The sequence below is a fragment of the Phalaenopsis equestris genome, unplaced genomic scaffold (genome assembly GCF_001263595.1).
Source record: "Phalaenopsis equestris unplaced genomic scaffold, ASM126359v1 Scaffold000002, whole genome shotgun sequence".
NCBI lineage: Eukaryota > Viridiplantae > Streptophyta > Magnoliopsida > Asparagales > Orchidaceae > Phalaenopsis > Phalaenopsis equestris.
In genome coordinates this window covers 73,690,748-73,713,744 of record NW_018164444.1, presented here as the reverse complement: position 1 = coordinate 73,713,744, position 22,997 = coordinate 73,690,748, and the positions used below count along the sequence as shown (strand labels likewise).

At 34.8% G+C, this 22,997-nt stretch overlaps 1 protein-coding gene across 1 annotated transcript; it reads right to left on the bottom strand.

The window, feature by feature from the left end:
• Positions 1-355: 355 nt before the first annotated feature.
• On the bottom strand, positions 356-22,156 carry LOC110028991 (protein TRIGALACTOSYLDIACYLGLYCEROL 4, chloroplastic). Its single transcript, XM_020731089.1, has 5 exons — positions 21,803-22,156; positions 16,282-16,531; positions 15,296-15,677; positions 2,587-2,927; positions 356-693 (listed from the first exon to the last, which is right to left on the bottom strand). Exons 1-5 carry the CDS (start codon positions 22,072-22,074, stop codon positions 496-498), a joined length of 1,443 nt encoding a protein of 480 aa, XP_020586748.1. The 5' UTR covers positions 22,075-22,156; the 3' UTR covers positions 356-495.
• Positions 22,157-22,997: the final 841 nt, after the last annotated feature.

Here is a 22,997-nt window from a genome sequence, read left to right as displayed (position 1 = left end):
AATAAATAAATAAAATCATTATTTTTGCTAGCTATTTACTAAGTAGGATTAATTTATCAATTTACAACAATATCTATTTCAATCATTTTAATCACTCACATCAGCGTAATAACTTTTGTTTTTCAAATAAACTATAATAGAACTAAACTAGATTCAAATCAACTTAAAATTATATATATATATTTAATTATATACATTAATATAAATATTAAACTATATCGCATACAATATATATTTCATATAAACAGCCATTTTGGGTTACTTGATTCAGCTTATATTATATTTGCACTTCCTTATAACAAAATTCAAAATCAACTCAGAAATCAATTATAATATAGCTAAGATAAAACTCAGGCTCAACAACAACACTAAAAAGAACAAAGGAAACCTACTGATTTTGCATGAGAAGTTCTAAAAGATGATTGCAAAAAGGTTACAGAAAAGGGTTCTCACCTGGTGGAATAAACAGAAAAAAATGGCACAGAAAAAAGTCTCCTAGAACTCAAAAAACCTTAACTCCACCATTCCCTCCTTCCTCTTCGTGGAATACCAAGCCAAAAACTTCCCAGAATGGAGCATCCTCAAGGAATAACTCAGCCCATAAATCACATCCTCAACATGAGGAAAGTGACTCCCGGAGGGAGAATTGTTCGAGAATCCTACGTCGGCTCGAAACACTATTGGTCCTGCAACCTGTGAGGGAACATAATTAATCACCTTTTAAAGCAAAACAAATCTACATTAATCTTTTAATGAATAATTTATCTTCGTCGTCATCATATTAGTCTAATAACAATCAATTGAGGATGATTTTATGAATCCTCGTTCTCCATTCAGTCTCATTTGACCAAAATATACACAACCTGATATCAAGATAAGGACAGGAAACTGCATTTTGAATAGTATCAGCAATAAACAACATATTGCCAAAGTAACCCTCATCAAACTTATAAAAAGGCCTCCCAATTATTCATTTGGGAAATAACTCGACTGAAACTCTAAGAAACCTAAGGATTTTCTGTTTTTAGAAACCTTCTTGTCAAATTTCTAGCCTAATTTGAAACTCACTCTTAAACTAAATGCTCTCCACATTAAGATAAATTCCAGCCAAATAACGCTCAACTTCATTGATCAGTTTTGCTCACATTATTCTCGTTAAAAATCAATTAGGCTCCTCAACTCACTGTAGCATTGCCATTGAAAAGAAGTTGGACATTATCACTAACAATTTCTAGAACCCTTACATAGAAAAGAAGCTTGAATTCCGTGTGGGTTAGATCCGCCTTGTTTACTTGCTACTATCAAAATTTGTAATTTTAAGCCATCAACTGGCAAATACTTTTGAGCTCATCTTTTAAAAATAATTTTAAATGGCATCACTCTAATTGTTTGGTAGGGGACAAATTCTTGTACCCAAGTTTGCTAATAGTGGAAGCTTGATCATCAGGTCTAGCCTTGTGACGTTTTCCTTGTGGGTTTTTTTACATGAGAAATCACTGCGTCTCCTTTATCTATTTGGGAGTTTGAACATTCAAAGCCAAAGACAGCCAAACCCACAAATGATGCCTAGTAACCTTTTTTTAAAGGCTCCTCTTGGATTTTGGCAGCTCTTTTAAAGAAACTTTGCTCTTACGAATTAGATCTAACATTAGAAACATATTTATTTTACTTTTAAAATAGTTGAAAGAACCATCTTGCCCATTATACTAATTGAACCTTTTAAGTTATACTATTTCCTACCAAACACTACTGCTCCATATCATACATTTCGATAATATAAAGCTTTTTGATTTTATTTTATTTATTTCTATATAGCTTAAAAGTGGTAGAACAAACAATTCCATTTTTATTCATCATTATTGCAAAGATTGGCTACAATTCTTGACATTTAAGCATCATCCCCTTATCTCAATTGATACTCTTCAAAATTTTAATATTATTGTTGTGAATGGATGTAATTGGGTGTTAGTTTTATAAATATGCAAGATTTCAATGTTTAATATGAAACTGTTGATTATTATTTTCTATAGCTTTCAAATGCTTAGGAACTCATTGAATTCAACTTTTTTAGCACATAAGCTACTAGAATTTTCACTATTTTTTAATAGATAAATTTTCTTAAATGTTATGTTTTTTTGACCTTATCAACTTCAATAATTTCTAACTAAAATCAAACTCTCAATTCAAAAGATGATGCTTTCTAATTTGAAATTTTAAGATTCCATTCGCAGTGACTTCAGCATAATAAATGCACAACACACAACATGAACCTCCATATATTGTTCTTATAACAAATCATGATTCATGAATTTATTATTATTCATTTATGCTAATTTGGGTGTAGACTATATATTCAATATGGAGCAACTGATGGAGACTGATAGCAATATGTTTGTAAATACTGCTTCAAAAACCAGCACCAGTCAAGCATTTTCGAAGTTACAAAGGCTACATGGGCAAACATTTTTATTTTGCAAGGGCTGCATTGAATTTTCATTGAGAATCCATAGTTTCATTGATCATGGTTCCTTATGTTAATAAAAGGATTATAAGTTCACAGAAGACATTAGTTTTGCAAATAATTACCTGTTGTTGAAAAAGCACATTAAGCCTTGGGAAAGTAAGAGGATTCACTTCTCCTTGGACTTTTCCTTTGAAGGTAGTGGAAACCAGATGAGAAAAACCCTTGAGAAGAGCAGAAGCTGAAGAAACATCCAGGCGAGCATCTAATCTGGTGAGGTCATTAAAATCATTTGCAAACCTGCCTCGCTGGAATGAACAGCCAAAGGAGCCAAACAAATCCATATTAAAATGATGTCTACTTCTTGATGGTGAGCTTGATTTGTGAATCTCTTCATCCGTTGTTCGATCTTCTGAGTTCGTAGCCTTGTTCACATTTCCTCCAAACCACGCTTCACAAGTTCCGCCTATTTATGTTGCAAAGTGTAATTTTATTTGAAAAATAGAGCTTAATAATGAGCATAGAAGCGAAGTTAAAATTTGAATCGTATGCATTAAGTTAAGGTGTATCAAAACAAGAGTATGTGGACAGAAAGAAGAACTTACCAAATGTTATCAAAATTCATTTAAACTTGCCAACAAGAATACAAGATGCTCAGGTGGAGCAAGCACAATGGCGCACAATTACATGCACCTTCCCAAACAATTTCTTGTAAAAGGTGGATTATCCGATTATTAGAAAAGTACCTTTTTAAACAGTCAAAACTGCTAAAATAATTTCATGTTTTTTGTTTGTGTGTCTTAAAGCTATCATGACTTGGAGCCATTCACTTCAATCTTATTTTTCTTTATTTAACTTTTATAATCTCCGTTTTATCAAAATGAGTGATGGATAAAATCTTCTAAAATTCTTTGCCGACACATTGCATCCATTTTTCGAATGCATTCTTCTACAAATTCTGAATCTAATAGCCCATAATTTATGATTAACAATAATACACTATAATACTATGAGAAATAATAATTATAAATGAATTTTATCATATTTGTGATGAATTATGACCATCCAACAAAACATGATATAGTTTTTATGAATTAGGGATTAGTCTTCCTATTTTACATGGGATATTTATATAGTTCATGAATTTTGTGCAAGATATATAGAATTACTCGGTTTTTCTTGTGCTGGTAAAATGACCTCATTAAAATTTCATCTTATAGAATTTTGCACTCTTTTCAAAAAGAAATAAACAGTGTTTTATAAGTCACAGCTTTTAAGATTAGATAATCATCTAAAGATTCATGCATCTCCAAAGATGATAGATGCATGATGTTGGCTTTGAAAATCTTTTTGCAAAAAGTGTGCTACTAAGTTGTATTAATTTTGCACTTTTTAGCATCCTCAAATGAAATGCCTGATTTAAGTAGTCCATTAGGAATTTTGAAATGACAGTTGATTGAAAATCCTGCATTACCAGGATTTGATGCTTACTATTGTTAAAGTTGCATATACCTCAGTATTTCTAGGCCAGATTCGTTCACTATTTTCAATAGGTATTGAGTATTGACCTTACAAATGTATAGATTTAATCAAGTTGCTTCTTTCATTTGCATTTAGGGTAATAATTTAAATATTACTCCGGATAGTATATACATGATAGTATATCCTGCAGGGAAGAGCAATCAGTCTAGGTACTACAGAATGCCCAAACTAAATTAAATTAGTACAAAAAATAAAAATAAATAAAAAGATAATAATAATTTGCTAGAGAGCATGCACGCAACACAATAATCGACAGAATGAACACATCACGAAAAAGGTATAAATCAAACAATATGTTGGCATGCTTTGCAAAGTGGTTTAGCTCAGCTTGCACTTCATTGAGAAGTGTTGGCACCATAAATCGAGCCATTTTGGTCTAATGTTCATCACTTTGTTGACAACAATGATGGTTTAGAGCTTGAGTTTTGATGTATGTTGCACATGGATATTGCATTTAGAACCTCATCAATCTATTGAACACCTTTTGAGGTGCTTTAGTGAGATTCATTCTTGTTTGCAAGTGCATTTGTGCATGATGATTGCATAAAATAATAATATTTCTTCATTTTTTGTGCACACTCAGACCCGTGTGGGCTCTAGGAGATTAAATTATAACTACAAATAAACGAAGAGGGTTTGCTATTTGGCAATTCATATTATGGAGCATGGAATTCTTTTCATGGTTTTTGGTGAACTGAGAAGGTACAGTGAGTAGTATCACTTTTTTATATGATACATTTTTTGTTCTTTTGCAAGCAAGTAGACATTTAAAGTGATATTACATTTATATGCTTACATAATTTTATCATGTCATTTTTTTTCATTGTGTTGTTTTATCTCTCCAACAATTTTGACTAAAAAACTTTAAAAAATTTAAATGTACTTAATGAAACCCTTGTGGAGGGATGCTGAAAAGTATGGGAACCTATCAATCCCATAAAATAGGCATGTATGGACAATGTAGAAGATGCATCAACCTAGATCAAGCCCTCCATTGTGTTAAAAAAAACATGTATGGTTGGTACTTGACAAAGGTGGAGTGTCTTATAGTGCTAAAAAAGCATGCAAGGATAACTTTTAGGGGTTTCACCATAGAAAAATAAAAAATAACATAAAACGACTTCTCCAAAATTTCAAAAAATATATGTACAAAGAGCATACAAGGAGACAAGGTTGCTCCATATACTTGGTGTGATGTTGGCAACACATTGGTCAAATAGAGAGAATTTAAAGAATAAAGGGGAAGAGATAGAGAGAGGTGAGGGGAAGAGATATCAATGAACATTCATGCACACAAGGAGATGTAAAAGAAGAAAGGAGAAGGAATGTAAAGGGAATCTTAAATGTATAAACATACACACAAATAGGATCAGATGGCCCCATACACTTCCATGATTTTTAGCTCGAGATGGGCACCACTTTGCACCCTCATTAAAAGAATTGAAATGGTGCTTGGTGTTCCGAAAGCACAAAAGAGGGAATAAGGGTACCAAAAATCGACCGCCATGCCAAACTAACCAGAACCCAATTCAAAAAATTGGGATTTCAGCTATCGATTAATTTTTTAGTCAAATTTAAGTCTAGAATCTTAAATTGTTTGATTTGGGCATTGACCTGCCAACTAAAAATTGACTTGCCAAGTTTAGCTAACTTCAAATTGACCTGCCAGCCTATATTCACCTGAATTTGACTCAAAACTGACTTGCCAACTTGAGCTAACTAAAAATTGACTCAAAACTGACCTGTCAACTTAAGCTAACTTGAAGTTGACCTGCCAACCTATATTGACCCAAATTTGACTTGAATTGTTATTATTTATTTTGAAAAATAGGTTATGCGGGTCGGAATCATGTTAGTAGGTTGAAGATGGGTCGGATTAAGGTTAAACTTATTGACACTTTTAATATTCTGATCAAGCTTAGGTCAAATAGTTTTGGTTCGAGCTAGTTTTAGATCAGACTTGAACCCAACCAACGAACACAATTTGATACCCATGAAGGGAAATGTTATTTTGTCAATTTTTTGAGATGTTTTTTTAAATACAGATCACTTTTTTATTTTATTATTTATAGTTATTACTATATATGTGTATATAAATACTTTTAAATTTAAGGTTTTTGTGCGTACAACTCCCCTGAATTTCATGTTCCTTGCTCCTCCTCTCACAAATAGTTTTCTTGTGTTGCAACAAGGGCCATATGAACAAGGGAGGATCTTCTCAAATCATTTTGGCATTTTAGATGCTTCACAATATTTGTTTGACAAAATCTATGATGAATGAGCATTCTTTTCATATGCATAGAGTTAGTTGATTCCTCATGAAACTACATCTATGATCTGTTATTAACTTCATGACAAAGTTTGCTTGACATTTGGACTTGAAGTAACTATTATGTTTGAGGATTTAGTTCAATTATTAGACTGCAGAATTTGAAATATGGGACATAATGAAAATCAACTTGAATTTAATTGGCTTAATACCAATTGTGTCCTCAACACCATTAGCTTCCATCAACACCACAAAAAAATTATTTGTCTATCTAGAGATTCTTATAATGTTTCAGCACTTCTTGCACCACAATTTTTGTCAATGCTTATATCACTCATATTCTTACATTTGTTACTTTTTACAGTGCGAGATACACATCCCTTTGTAATGGCATTCACTCTAATTAGCATTACTCATAACCTGTTGAAATACCCTTTAAATTCATGTTTTATGCATATCATTAAGCATGTCCTTTCTTTCAAATATGACCTCCCTATCAATTCTATAAAAGCTGATATCCATCTCCAAACATTTGGTTTTCCAAGGTTATCATTCAATCCAAAATTCAACAATTGGATAATTTGGATTGGCAGGCAAAACGAGTGTTTTGTTCTAACCTGATCCAACAACAACTCCAACTATTTCCTCCCTAACTATCCAGATGAGATTGCTTTCCCGATTCTCCCAAGGCTCGTGATACAAATCATAACCAAAATTAGCTAACAAATTGCAAGAAATATGTGAGAAAACCCAAATTAGGGCTAATTTGATAATCTTCAAGTAAACAAACAAGGCATAATTAGTGATCTATAATTTGAGAGGTAGATCGACTCTCCACAATCTCTAGGCACCGCTATGAGATAAAAAGACAAAAAGAAAATTACATGAATCAAAATGTGAAAATAAACCTTAAATGGTTAGCCCTAATAACAAACCCCCAAAATATATTCAAACTACCCCTCAAAGCCCCCCTTAATTCCTCTCCTCTCATACGTGATTATGGGTTTAATAGGCCACACTCGAGGGGCTGGAATCTTACCAAGCGAAAACAACAATTTATGCCCTCTAGGCTGTGTCGACGGGCTTGGCTGGATAAGGTCGGTCCAAGCCGGTCCAAGAGGGACCGGCATAACAACACTCCCCTCCCAAAGAAACACCTTGTCCTCTAACTAGAATGATAAAAGTTTCTGTTGAATCACTCCATAAGGCTTCTAAGTTGTTTTATAGTCTGATATATCTTTTTACTTAATCAGCAACTCCTTTGCCTCGATCAATCCTCAACGCTCCTCTTCTATCTCCAAAGGTTCCAAAAGCACTTCCATGTCCTTTGTTAGCGTCTAAGGTAGTGAAAAAGAGGGTGTGTGGTCTTCGATAGCACACCTCAGCTGTGATACATTAAGTGTCAGATGCAATGATGATGGTAGTAACCTCAGACAGTATGCCACTGCCCCAATGGGAGCCACAATCTCATCAGATCCAAAATATCATGGGGAAAGCTTCTTACTCCTATTGGCTAGTGTCTTCTATCAGTAAGATCCAAGCTTCAAATAAATCATGTCCCTGGGCTCAAATTGTACCTCTCTCCTATGTAGGGTTGTGAAATTGGCTCAATAATCATAAATCGCTCAAAATTGAATCAAAATTTAGCTCGAATCGAATCAGCTTGAAATAATTAAACAGAGCTATGAGCCAAATTAAACGATCGATTTGATTTCGATCTGATTTCGATCCAGCATCATATCGATTTCGAACAAATGGATGGATGCTTCAAGATTCGCGAATCGCGGCCCTTTTATACTCAAAACCCAAATACTATTTCGTAGTTCAACACCGTCAGAAGCCCCGAATCCCTAATTTTGGTCTACCTTTCTTGCTCTCTCTTCGGCTCTTCCCCTCCCATCTCTCGCACAGCGGCACAGGCACACATACAAAGGTAACGAAGCCTTAAATTTCAGTCCACCACTCTCTCACTCTTGGCCTACCTCTTCCCTCTCGCATCTCACTCTGTCCAGTGTGGTTTCGACATGTCAACGATGGTATCGTGCGGTTTTTTTGTTGGTGGATGTTAGAGGTAGCTTCTATATTAATTTAATAAACCTAGTTATGTTGATACATGGATTATTTTACAGAAAACCTAATAACTACAACCAATTTGCTTGATGGATATCAAAAGCTTAATAAGAGTCAAACTCTTGGCCAAATCAAAGTGCTATAAATCTCAAAATCCATACTCCTTAAAACCGCTGATGTGGGCTTTGAGAAGGGTAAATTGATATTGAGTTTTGAAGTTACTACAACTATTTTACTACATAGTTCTTATTTATTTAATTATTTGATATTAGTTGTTTTGGTATAAACATGCCTTTGATGATGATCTCAATAGAAAATGAGTTCAGTTTTCTAATATCTATGTTGCCTTTGTTCTCTAATTTATTCATTATTCCTAATTTATGTGACTTGAGATGAATGTACTATTACCGTGGTCATAGTTACCGTGTTTATTAAAACACAAAATCACCGCTTCTATTGATTTATAATTGTGACGTTGTAGTTAATGTCAAAAATTGTTGAAATTGTGGCATACAAAAAGAGATATATGAATATATCATTTTAAGGCCTGAGTTTTGAACGGGCTAGTTTTTATCATTCTCATTTCATTTAAATTATTTTTTGCTTAGCTTGTTGCATGATTGACATATTGTCAAATTAGAAACATATCAATTTTCAAATAATGTTTTTTAGCCGGTTCATTATGTTTATCGGACTGGCTCGATCAGGTTTTCGAGCCGACTTGGTCAGCTTTTTTAGCAAGATTAATCAGGCTAACGAGCCAAAAATATCATTCGAGTTGGCTCGTAAATCATTTGATTTTGATCCGAATCAGATCAAAATTAATTGAATCGATCCACGATCCAATTTCAATCCATCTAATATAATTTCTCAAGCTGCCCCTAGATCGGCTCGAAATTGGCTCATTCACAATACAATGTACATCAGCCTTTCTCTTCATGATTTGGTGGGACCTCGTTAGATGTCCTTGAGCTCTGCCAATATCCTTTCCCACTCCTCTAAGTACTGGTCTACAATTGATATTGATGTAGTGCTATGCCCATGGTATATCATGTGAGGTGGATCCCGTCCATACAAAAGCCTGAAAAGAGTGTCTATGTTGTAGCATGATATGAAGTGTTATATCAATACTCAGCCCCAAAAATCTACCTTGCGCATAGCTTTGACATATTTGATACCAAACAATGCGGGTAAGTCTCCACACTCCTGTTGATCATGTCCATGTGGTCATTTGTCTGAGAATGATATGTTGTAATCCTGTTTTGGATTGTCCCTAGTAATCCGAACAACTACTTCCATAAATAGCTGAGGAACACCTTACCCTTGTCTAATAGAAAGGATTTTGGAAGACCATGCAAACAAACCACTTCTGTATGAGCACGGTAGCAATTGAGATAGCAATGTAAGGGTGTTACGATGAAATGAAGTATGCATAATTGCTCGGGCAATCCAAAGCCACCAATATCATAGAAATTCCCTCTGATCGTGGTAATCCTTCTATAAAATCCATCGTCACTTTCTCCCAAAACTTTTCAGGTACTATGTCCTGTATATTTCTACGCATCCCCACCCAATATAGCTCTGCCGATAGTTGAATGTATGTCTTTTGTACCTTTGAGTGTCCCCTAATCGCGCTATCGTGAAACTCCTACAGCAGTTTGGGGATGTACCCCAATGCCTTCGATAACACGAATCATCCCTGATAGAATAGTTGTTGTCCCCTCAACGCATGTCCAGAATGGCTATCCAGATCCTATAGAACTCTACCCTGATCTTCATCAACCCTCATCCTGTTCACTCTCATATCTCAATGCTTCCCAATCTAAGACCATGGGTACTGATAAAGTTTTCAGCTGAGGCTTCTCCACCTTCCTCAATAGTGCCTCGCGGCCGTATTCTCGAGCCTTGGGAAATACTGGATCTCAAAATCATATCCAAGTAACTTGGATAGCCACCTCTGATGCTCTTTAGTCACCATCCTCTGCTCTAACAACTACTTCAAGCTCCTCTGATCTGTCCCGATTATAAAGTGGCACCCTAATAGAAAGGAAGTCACTTCTGAATGGCCAAGACAATAGCCATCAACTCCCGCTCATATATGGACGTCATGAGCACATGGCTAAAATAGGCAATAGGTCGTTGGTCCTGCATGGATACTGCCCCTAATCCATATCCTGACATATCTGTCTCTGCCACAAATGGCCTACATGGGTAATACCCCCAAATTTTAAAGGCTTGTGTTGCTTCCCTAAACTTAAAATTGTCTTCCTTCTCCATCAGCGACCATACAATAGTGTCATACCCTCATGAATTTCTGGTAGTACTCGATGAGACCTAAGAACCCTCTCAACTCCTTCAAGCTCCTAGGCAAAGACCAGTCTAATATAGCCTTAATCTTAAATTGGTTCGCTGCTACCCCTGCTTTGATCACCGCATGTCCTAGGTTCTCCATTTGTGACTGTGCAAAGGAGCATTTATTTATGTTGGCATACAACTGATGCTCTCTCAAGTATCTGAAGTACTGTCCTCAGGTGTCCTATAAGATTTGCATCTGTACGACTGTAGATCATATGTTATAAAAAAGTACCACGACGAGCTGCCTGAGGTAAGTCTGAAAAATCTTGTTCATGTGAGACAGAAAAGTGTTGGAGGTTGATAAACCGAATGACATCACCAAAAACTCATAATATCTTTCACGAGTCCTGAAACTATCTTGAGCACATTGGTTGGTTTCATCCTGATCTGATGTATATCGACTTTAGGTCAATATTCGTGAAGATGAATACTCCAAAAAACTCATCTAGCATATCATCAACCAACGAAATAGGAAACTTGTTCAATACAGTTTCCTTATTCAGAGCAATACAATCCACACAAAACCTCCAGCTGCCATTCATCTTCTTCACAAATAAGACTGGACTGAAATAAGAGCTCATGCTGGGCCTGGTAATCATTGCCTCAAGCATCTCCATGATCAACCTTTTTATCTTATCCTTCTGGATCTGGGGATAAAGGTGTCGTCTAACACTGATAGGAGAAACCACTTCCTTCAATATAAGGACATGCTTGTACTCCCATAATGGTTGTAACCGTCAGGCTGCTAATAGATGTCAGAAAACTACTGCAGAAACTGCTACACTCACTCAAGAAACTCTACTAACTTTGGATATTGAATCTCCTCTAGACTTTGCAACTCCACCAAATAACTCAATCTTACTCCCAATATCATCTTGATCATGGCTTTGAGTGAGACCCTAATCTCCATAGTTAGAGAACCATACTGACAAGCTACATTCTCTATCAACACCACCTTCCTCCCATAGTTAGGGATTTCCAATCCAACCCCTACTCTTCAATCAACTGTAACCACCATCCTCATAATCACATCAATACTTCCCAAGACCAAGGGAAGAAAGCTCTCCGCCACATGTATGTTTATAGTGTCAACATAGATCCCCGACAAATTTCATGTATTTTCTCCACCTTTCCTGTCTCCATCATGGCCCAAAAAATTCTCGTATCTACCAACTTCAACCGCAACTGATCCACGACTAGATTTCAGTTGTGCGTGACCCCACTATCCACCAACATCACTAAAGTCTTCTCCCTGATCTGTCCCTCACCTTCATGGTGTGATTTTGAGTAAATAACATTGAGGGACGCCTCTATTAAATCAAGGTGTAAGTGCTCCTCTATCTCCACCGCTTCTTTCTCCAACTCCTCACCATCTGTCTCCTCCCCATCATAAATAATAGTGATTTGGAGCGTGCGATCCTTGCACCTATAGCTTGGTGCATTCTTCTCATCACATCAAAAACATAATCTTTTTACTCTTTTGTCCTGCTCCTCTGCTCCATGAAGTGCCTGAAATTGACTCCTAGATGAGCCGCACATTCCTATCCTTCGGCGCCTCCCTCTGAGATGACATCGTCTGGGTTGTCATTGACAGAGTCTTCAAGGTACACTTGTGAAATCCCTCATGGAAATGCTTCTGTCGGTCCTCTCAATCCAGTTCTTATCTTCCACCATCCAAGCTCGCTTCATCGTCTCAACTAATCCCCACAGTCTCAACAGTCGGAGGGTTGCACGTATGTCGGGCTTTAGACCCTTCATGCGATTCCCTTCCAATACTACTTCAGAAATTCCCCTCAGCCGTCTTGATAATAGCTCAAATATATCCTTGTACTCCATGACAGTCCTCTCCTGAGTCAAGATAAGGAATTATTCGTGTAGGTCACCTTCGCGAATAGCTCAAAATGGTTTTAGCAAGCAATCCTTAAATTCATCTCACAAGGAGATCGAATATTTAACTGTCCTCCACTGAAATCATTCTAGGGTTTTCCCCTCCAAACATAACCCTACATCCATCAGCTTCTCCTTTAGCCCATTCACCACAAAATATTGCTCCACTCGATAAACCCAACCATATGCGTCTTTCCTCTCGAGGATCGACATTTCAACTTTCTAATCCGAACATCTCTACCCCAAATCCCTCTTTATCTGGTAATTCCCACATGTATCTAGAGTAAAAATCCCTCATTCAATCATAATCATACCCCATCCCGATTTCTCTCATTCCTTCTTTGTACTCCTCCATACCTCCTGCATAACCCAATGCCCATATTTCAACCCAAACCCCTCCATCGGAAATCCCTAATTCACCCCCCATCGAAATCCTATAGGAGATTTTTGATAGTGGATACTCTCCCCCTCATGTTCCTCTTGTACGATCTATTTTCCTTCATATTTGGCCAAGAGTTCTCCGATCAAACCTTCGTTAGGTTTGTAATTTGAACCATCGACAGAGTTTTGGATTGCGTCTCAATAAGCATGCTCATCATCTCCTCCAAGCCCTCAAATCAATTTTTCATGGAGGAAAAACTTCCTTCTATGGTTGAAAACCTTCCTCAATCCCGAATTTAATTTGACCTACTTCTCCTTCCAATCTCTCTTCCAAAGCACCTACTTTCCTTGCTGTCATCTCTCCACGATCTTGCTCTGATACCAATTTGATATGAATTAGAACTAAAATTAGTAAACAAAATGCAAGAAATATGTTGGAAATCCCAAATTATGACTAATTTGATTAATCTCCAAGCAAATAAACAAGACACAATGGGTGATCTATAATTTAATGGTAGATCAACTTTCCACAAACCCTAGGCGTCAATAGCAACAAGAAGACAGAGAAAACTGTAGAAATCAAAACATGAAAATAAACCGTACCCTCCCTCCCCTCCTCCCAAAAAAAAAAAAACCATTCAAACTTTCCCTCTAACCCCCCTTAATTCCTCTACTCGATACATGATTAGTGGCTTAATGGGCCCCACCAGGGGGCTAGAATCTTCCCATGAGAAAACAAAGGGTTTCCACTCCCCTAGTTTGGGTCGTCCGATTAGCTCAGGCCAGTCTAGGCGTAACAACTTGTTCTATTTTTTAAGTTTGATTAATGTAGTTTATATTGGTGTGAACTCTTACTATTTTAACAATGCAATGATTGTGATTGCTTGTGTGGCGTGAACTCTTGCTAGTAATGAATTGTTTGTTGTATTAGACATTCTATTAGTTTCAATGATAGGCAGTTTCCTTGCTTATTCTTTTGAAGTTGCCCAAGAAGGAAACATTAGTAGGATGGATGTGATTTTAAGCCATTCACCATTCAGCGTGATACCTTTTTTATATAATAGATGTTTTATTGGGAGAGTTTGTACAAAAAATTTTGATTAACCTAAAATTACACCAAGGTATTTACTTATGCTTACATTCAGGGAGATCGGCCACTGTACACCTCCATCTATGCAATTAGCCAACATAAACTCATCATCATTTAAATGAGCACATCATCACCAATGGGCTCGAGAGGTCAACACAATCAGCCATCATTGTTACTTGATTTGACCAAGTAATGTATTTCAACAGTTATGCATGAACATACTAATGAAAAGGTAGAAACACATTTCGATCTTGTTAGGGATGTGTGTGTGTGTGTGGATATATATATATATAACTCTTTAGTTGAGAGACTTTGTAATTCCCTTGGTCACAGGTTCGATCCCGCCTACATGTGGAATAAAATTGTTAGGCACATGTGGTTGGTAGGGAGGCTCACCTAATAGTCTCTGACCAATCTTTTAAATATATATATAACAAAAAATGTTAGTCAGATTTATTTTAGAGGCATTCATATAAATACCACATAATTCTTATGTATGTACATATCTTACACTAAACTTACATATTTACATAACACTCTATTCTTTAATATCACATTAAAAATACCACTATCAATAACTTTTTAAAGTGAAGCACACATTTTCATGCATAGTTTTATGACACTATGATGTTATAAATGCAAATATCAAACTTTAGGTGTTAGATATGTAAATAAATATAAATTGTGTGGTATGTATGTAAATTTCACTTTAATTTTTTTTTTCTGGTTATCCAATGTATGTAATACATGATATTTCAAAGTTCTAGGTAGAGTAGATTTTAAAACTTTTGCACATAAATATCTTCTGATTTGAGGTTTGTATATTGTATATTTGTAACTCAATATTTTCTCAAGAACTGAAAAAGTGTACTAGGCACGAAGTGATTAGCTACAAAATGGTAATTTCTAGTGCATATTTATAGCAAAACTTTATAATGAATAAACATCCACCAAACCTAGATATGTAAATATAAAGGGGGAATTTACATACATAGTACACAACTCTTCTATATTTACATTTCACAGCTAAATTTTTTTATACACACATAGCACTCAAATTTTTAATATCACATAAAAAATAGCACTATTCAAAAGCAAAATACACAATTTCATGCATCGGTTTAAAACACCAAAGCATGTAATTAAGTGTAAGGTATGTAAATACAGAAGAATTGTGTTACATATGTAAATTTCCCAAATATATATCTATATTTAAACTGCAGCAAGGTAATCTTTTTACCTATTATTGCTGATAGGGCCGCATGTGGATCTTCTAGTTGTTTGTCATACGAAATCAACCTGGCAGATCTTTTCTCTGATTTTCTTTCTTGGGAAACAATGTAGCCACTTTCTCTCCATATGTTCCTCCTCTTCTCAATGGAAAAAGCAGCTTTTGCACATATTCCAGGCATAAGAGACAAAGGTATGTCACCACCAGAAAAATTAAAAGCTGCTGGATTGCCATCATTTTTATGTAAACCAAAACGATATCTAAATCCTGACTCAGATTTAAGAGATGATACATCGAATGACGCTGAACTCGGCACTTCCCAGTATGTTCCATTCCTTGCAACATACAGTTCTGGCCATGCTGCTTCCAGTGTTACATCATGTTTGGGAAGCTGTAGATAGAAAATAGTTAGCTAAAATACAATAATGGTACGGTAATGAGTAAAAAACAAAACCCAATGTGAAAGAAGAAGAAACCAGCTAAGGAGCAGAATTACAAATCAATAGATAAAGAATGAAAAGAAGGAAAGGGTACAAGGTTTCAAAATGATGAAACTAAAGGAGAAACAAAAGAAATGAGGCTAGTTTAGAAGAGCAATATCATGCCATTATGTTTAGGTCTCATTTGGTTTCTTGTAAATAGACGCATGTTTTCAAAAATGATGATTTAATTTTCATTCAATCCGTGCATGAAAAAGAATTCATTAAATTTGAGCTGTTTGAAAGTGTTTATAGAGTTTAAAAGTAGTATAGAGCTATAAGCATTTCCAACAAAATGATGTAATCCAATAAATTCACCATTTTGCAAACGAAGTTTCCTAATTTCAAGCAACCAAATGTGACCCAAATGGAAAATAAAGCCAAGATAACATATGAACTTAGCAGAAAAACTAAAATATACTTGAAAATAACAGTGTTTGATAAAATTAACAATTACACCAATCCAAATTTCAAGTACACAATCAAAAGAGATAAAGTGAGAAAATTAGAAATAACCTTGTGAAAAAGTACGACTTTCGAACGAGGGGCCTTCCTTTCACCATGTTTTTCAACATTAAAAAGCAAGGATGTATCATCTGACAGAGAAAACTGTGAAAAAAAACCAAGTGCGTATAGGGATTTGTCCACAAAATGTTTTCCAATTTCTTTGAATATGGATAGATCCGAGTACTCAGTACTTGATAAATCCTTCTTGATACTTGAAATCAGCTTCCTTGGACGAAACTGCCCCACTAATCCAAACCACCTTAAGAGCATCTTATGTAGGTCAGAAAGATTCATGATGGAATAAACCATTTAGAGAGAAGTTAAAAATCAAAAACATGAGTTGAGTTTAGAGGAACTTTTAGTAGAATATATACAACATTTAAGGAATGAAAATTAACAACAAAATTATTACAATCAGAATAAAACAAGGATTACTAAGGTAGAAACAATGAGTCCATGGATTGGTAAGATAGAAAGGACAAAAAGGAAGAGGAACTCGGCACACAATTGGAGAAAGGGAGACCAATGACATGGCTGGGCTTTATAGATAGGAGGTGAATTTGTTGGGTGTGAGCTGAGTTGGATGCTATAAGCTGGGGCAAAATTTATGGGCTGCTGGGCTGTAGGCATTTTCACACTCACCCTCTAGCAAATAAATGGTTATTATACCTTTCAAGTTTGTCCGATAAATTTTAAAAACTACCTCTAGTAGTTGTTTGGTGATAATGTCCGCAAAATGTTAGATAGTGGTAATGAACGGATTACAATTAAACTATTGTCCAGCTTCTCTTTAATGAAATGCTTGTTTAAAACTTCAAAAACTTAGTACAGTCATAATTGACCAAGTTATGTGCAATATATATGGTTGACTTCATATCACAAAATAACCTAATGGAACCTTTCCATTTAACTTACCTTTTAGAAAAAAATTGTCATAGTAATTCGTAAATTCTTAGTGTTATAGACGTAAATTTTGCCTTTGCATTGGATCATGCCACTACATTTTATTTTTTACTTGTCCAAGTTACAAAATTGCCCCCTACAAAGGCACAGAATCCTGAAGTTACAAAATTGCCCCCTACAAAGGCACAGAATCTTGTCCAAGAGGAACTCGGCACAAAATTGCCCCCTACATTGGATCATGCCAACCATAGAAACTGCATAATCTGAATCTGTGCAAACTTTAAGAGTTAGATCCTCACCATTTTTTAATAAAATTCTTTTGCCTAAGGTTTCATTTCAGATATTATAAAATGGATATATTAATTTCAGATATTATAAAGATGGATATATCGCCTGAAGATATAATTCTTTAGACTTGTATATGAATTAACTTACCATATCAATAACATAAGCAAAAACAAGTATGGCATGGCATATGTAGATAAGGCTTCCCAAAATTCTTTGATAAAGGCCATTTCTACTGCTAAGCGAGTTATGTGCAGCATTGATGGTTGATTTTCATATCACAAAATAACTTCATAGAACCTTTCCATTTAACTTCAAACCTTTTATAAATTTTTTTTGTCATAGTAATTCATAAAATCTTAGCGTCGTAGATGTAAATTTGCTTCTGTATTGGATCATGCCACCACATTTTATTTTTTACTTCCTCCAAGTTATGAAATTGCCCCCTACAAAGGTGCGATATCCTGAAGTTGGCCTCATTTCAATCATATAACCTGCATAATCTGAATCTATGTAAACTTCATTAGTTAGATTCTCACCATCTTTAATAAAATTCTTTTACCTAAGGTTTTTTTTTCAGATATTATAAAATTTGATACATTGCCTTAAGATATAATTCATTAGGGTTGTATATGAATTGACTTTCCACATCAATAACATAAGCAACATCAAATACGGTAAGGCATAATTAGATCAGTCTTCCCATAAATCTTTCACAGAGGCCATTTCTGTTATGTTTCATAGAGGTTCTCTAAATTCATGATTAAATTCCAATGAGCTCTCAACAAATATCTTATGTATTTTTATAATGATATAAAGATTCAACGCCAAAAGTGTGCAACTTCAGTGGAAAAGAAGTACCTTAGCTTACCTATATATATATCTATATATATTTATATATTAAGATCATTATTAACTGCTACTGATTAAAAACTAGCTGCAGTGACAGATTTAACATAACTAATCCCATAACTTTTGTTATTCTAACTTCATAAGTTTCTAGCGAGCCATCAAATTTGTATTTTATAATAAAGGTCCATCTAAATCCCATTGATTTTCATAATTTTGGTAATGTCACAAATTCCGCTATTATTTTTTTTTCAAAGGGTTTCCATATCTTCCATTATAGAATTATTCTAGTTGTATTACTTAAGAGTCTCATAGATAATATTAGGGACTAAATAGTATGGAGGCTAGTATCAAAGGATTGGTAACTATGAGAAAGATTTTGGTGTGATAAGAATAAATGAAATGAATGTTCATTAGAGTTTTCTGTACTTTTGTTTAGAGGCCATTGATTCTCTAAATCGATTAAATGATGGGGATTGATTGGGTTGACTAGAATTTGTGTTGATTGAGATCTCTTCCTGATTGAGTAAATTTGTAATGGCCAAGTAAAGGGTGCACAATGTGCTTATGGTTTCATATTGATTTGTATACAAGTGGCTTGCTCTGAAATATAGTTTTTTGTTAGGATAAAACGTAGAAAGAGAAATTTAAGGGGGGGAAAAATTTAATTTTTGAATGATATTTTCCTATTGTAATGATTATCACTAAACCAGAAATCATTTGTCCATAAAAGTGACATTAGCAAATACATACACCTGTCGAGTGGAGTACTAACATTTGTAGTTTTTTTTTAGTACAAGAACAGCGAATAAGAAAAAATTAAATACTCTTGGATCGAGTTGTTTTCTTTTTTGAAATGTGTGAGAACAGATGCAACAATTTCAATTTGTTTTAGAAAAAGGTTGTTTGAGATGTTGAAGCAAAGCGATAACTTAGTTAGGATTTATGTAGGACTTTTTAACTCAAGGAACTTGTAGGTAAGTGATTTATAATATAAGCAACTATTAAAACAACGTCCTTCCAATATTATTTTAAAATATTTTTTTAAAAAAGCAGAGCTCTTGTGAAAGTAAGTAGGGGGCAACTCTTTAGTTAAAACATCCTATTTTGTTGGCATGTGTATATAAAAGGGGATTCATCTATTATTCTTTTTTTCATGAAAATATGAGAAAGAACACGGTTGATACTATCGAATCCGCCTCTCTTATTTTGACTCCAAATTAATTTTGACCATGTTGAAAAAAGTATAAAAGATGATACTTATATCACTAATGATTTTCTATAAAAAGATCCAAAATACATCGGTGCAAAAATCGATAGACGACACAAAACACAAACCCCAAACAAATTAGTGGTAGATGGAATGTCCCTATATTTTATCATGAATGAGACAAAAAAGATTTTAAGTTCTTGTGTTATTTATTAGATTACTGGTACGTTTGTGCTTTGCTAACTTACAAAAATCATAATAAAACTCTTCAATATTAATATTTAATATTTTTTAGTACAACAACAACAAAGGCTTAATCCCACTACGTGGGGTCGGCTACATAAATCTTTTTTCTCCATTGCGTCATATTTAGTACATGCTGATCAAAATGATTCATGTCATGATTTTTCGACAAAATTTAATATTTTTTAGTAATATATAAAATATAGTTTTACAATTAACAAAAAGATAGATGGTTAAAATATCGGTGTTGAAAATATTTTTTTTTTTCTATTTTGGGTTTAAAAATTTAAAAAATGAAGGATAACATGATAAGTTATAGTGAGCTTCTTTGATCATTAGATTTATCAAAGTGGTAGAGACTATTTTTTTCTTTAGTACCGTGTACCCTATTCTTAAAATATACACATTATGAAAGGTGAAATACAACATTGTATTTTAAATCTAAAGTTAGCTTTTGAATTAATATTTGATTCACTATCTCCCTCCCTCCCTCTTTCTTTTTGGATTAAAAGACATATAGGTGTCAGCTATTTCATGAATCATCAAGTTCCATGATCAAGCCAACACTATAGAGTCATGTTCATCCCAAACATTGATTATGGGATTGTCTTGCTTATGTTTTCTGTCAAGGGCCCAATTTCTTTTTTCTTTCAAGATGTAAGCAGATTGTAACCACTTGAAAGAACTATTTTCATTAAATGATATGCTAAATGGATGCTGAGTAATTCTCCGCTTAGATTTGGGTTGGCGGGTTAGTTCAAATGAGCCAAAAATTAAGGGAACATGTGTATTATTTTGAATCATGGAAAGAGAAATTGTGGTGGTAATTGGTTGCAAAGAGAAAAAATAAGTTTGCAATGATGAAGGTTGCAAATAGGAGAATAAGGTGGAAGAAAGGAGAGCTACAATAATGAAAGCTTGCAAGTTTTAAGCAACACAATAATGACGGATCCAGCAAGATAAGGATAAAAAAGAAAAAAAAAACATAGCTCTGATACTGTAATAAAAATTGGAGATAATTGGTTGTGTATTTTACTTCATCATTTATGCTGAATTTATACAGTTTAAAGAAACATCTAATAGGAATAATGCAGCATTTAGAGAATGAAAATAACTACAAAATTAATTACAATTACATAAAAACATAGATTGGTGAGGTGCAAAAAATGAGCCCATGAATTGGTGAGTTGCAGGGACGAAAAGGAAGGAGAGCTCCGTGGACAGTCAAAGAAAAGAAAGACCGGCTGCATGGTTAAGCTAACAACTTGAAGGTGGATTTGTTGAGCTTTGGCTGGATATGCTATAATGAAATAAGCTAGGGCAGATTTTAAGGCATGAGTTGCGGTGACCCGCGGCAGAATTTTCCTGCATTTTCACATAATCCTTCCCCTTGTCATAACGAAATAAGCTAATTTTTTGTTAATGAGATGAATTGTGCAATTTTCTAGCAATTTAAAAAAAAAATATCAATGCCATTGAAAAATTTTTTTACAATGCCAGGGAATTGTGTAGTTCACTAGCAATGCTATGATATGCTATGCTATTCAGTTTAATGCCATTAACGAATTGTTTAATTCTCAATTTTACCATGCAAGAAACATTTAATCTCCATTTTCCTGCATTTAGCTGTACTCCAAATTTGACAATGTATGAAACAAACAGAAAATTTGGAAGACAATGATAATATCTGAAAAATTGCAACCCAAAAGGTGCTCAGATTGAATATTCTCTAGATTACACCCAATCTCAATGGCTTAAAACCAAAAACTCATAATCGCCATAAAATGTTCTAAATTTCTATATAACACTTCATATGTTAATTAAAATAGCTTTGAACTAAACACATACATTGCATACAAGTCACTAGTATCAGAATAGCATCTATATCAACAAAGTTACTCAAAAAACACTGCACAAACTTCCTGGATAGAAAGATGGCATTTACTGCTAATTTCTGCAAAACACATCATCTCTGATTACTCAGATCAGCCAAATCTACGCCATAAACTTTCTAATAATCGACAATAGCTGACGACTTACATTTTCGAAAACTCTGGGGCAAGGAGGAGAGACTGGAGGGAGAAGGAGCCCAGCTCTTTGTGAGGAGTGGGGGAAAAGCAGGGAATGATGCCTAATGGGAACACATGGCGTAGGAAGGAGAATTGCTGCGGCCGAACAGTGCGGCTTGCTCGCGCGGTGGACAACGGGGCCGGCTCGCCGGCGACGAAGCGGGCGGCGCCGTCAAGTGTTTGCGATGAGGCAACGTTAAGGTCCCAGAAAGCTGCGTCCATTGCTAGACGGAGGCTAGCCATTTCTTTGGATTCTCTTCTCCTGCCCTCCCGAAAATACTCTCGCCCTGCTTGTTCTGTGTGACTTTTATCTTCGAGTGTTAGCGGTCGGTGTTCGGTAGCATGGGATTTAGTCATCAATTTTGCTTAAATCTAATTAAAACTCTTTCCATGCGGTGTACGTAGGACCGATCCTGCGGTCAGGATATATTTTGGTGTGTCTTATCTAATTTTTTTTAAAAAAATTCAAATATATCATGACCGTAGATCACATGACTGGTCCGTATGCAATAATTTCTCCCCGAAAATACTCTCGCCCCGCTTGTTCTGTGTGACTTTTATCTTCGAGTGTTAGTGGTCGGTGTTCGGTAGCATGGGATTTAGTCATCAATTTTGCTTAAATCTAATTAAATATAAAAAAAATTAAAATTAAATTAAATTTTCCATCAAATTAAAAAGTTCATGATCCGACATTTTTTCCTGCATTCCATCTATTTTAGGATATAAATCTAAATTTAGTAAACAGATTTAAGACTTTATTGCTGCAGTCACTCCGTTTGCACTGCTAGTTATGTAGGATTGTCACAAGAAAGACTCTAAAGCTAGACCCTAAACTCTAGAAATAGAAATGATAGAAATGAACTCCTATAAAAATGAAGTCAACAAATGAACCCTCAATGTGTGTAGTGTACTGAACAAATCAAACATAAATATTAGCATTGACCGAACAAACCAACAAAATCCAAAGAATATTCAAGTAATAATACTTAGATTCGACTAAAAGTTTGAATTTGAATTAGAGCAAGATGGATTCAAGTTAATTTGGATTTTTTGCTGGGAAATTTCAAACAATAAATGCTTAAGGGGAATTATGTTTGAGAAAAATTAAGAACTCCAATAGGGAAACTCGAGCAAAAGAAACTTAAAGAGAGAGTGATTTGGAATTT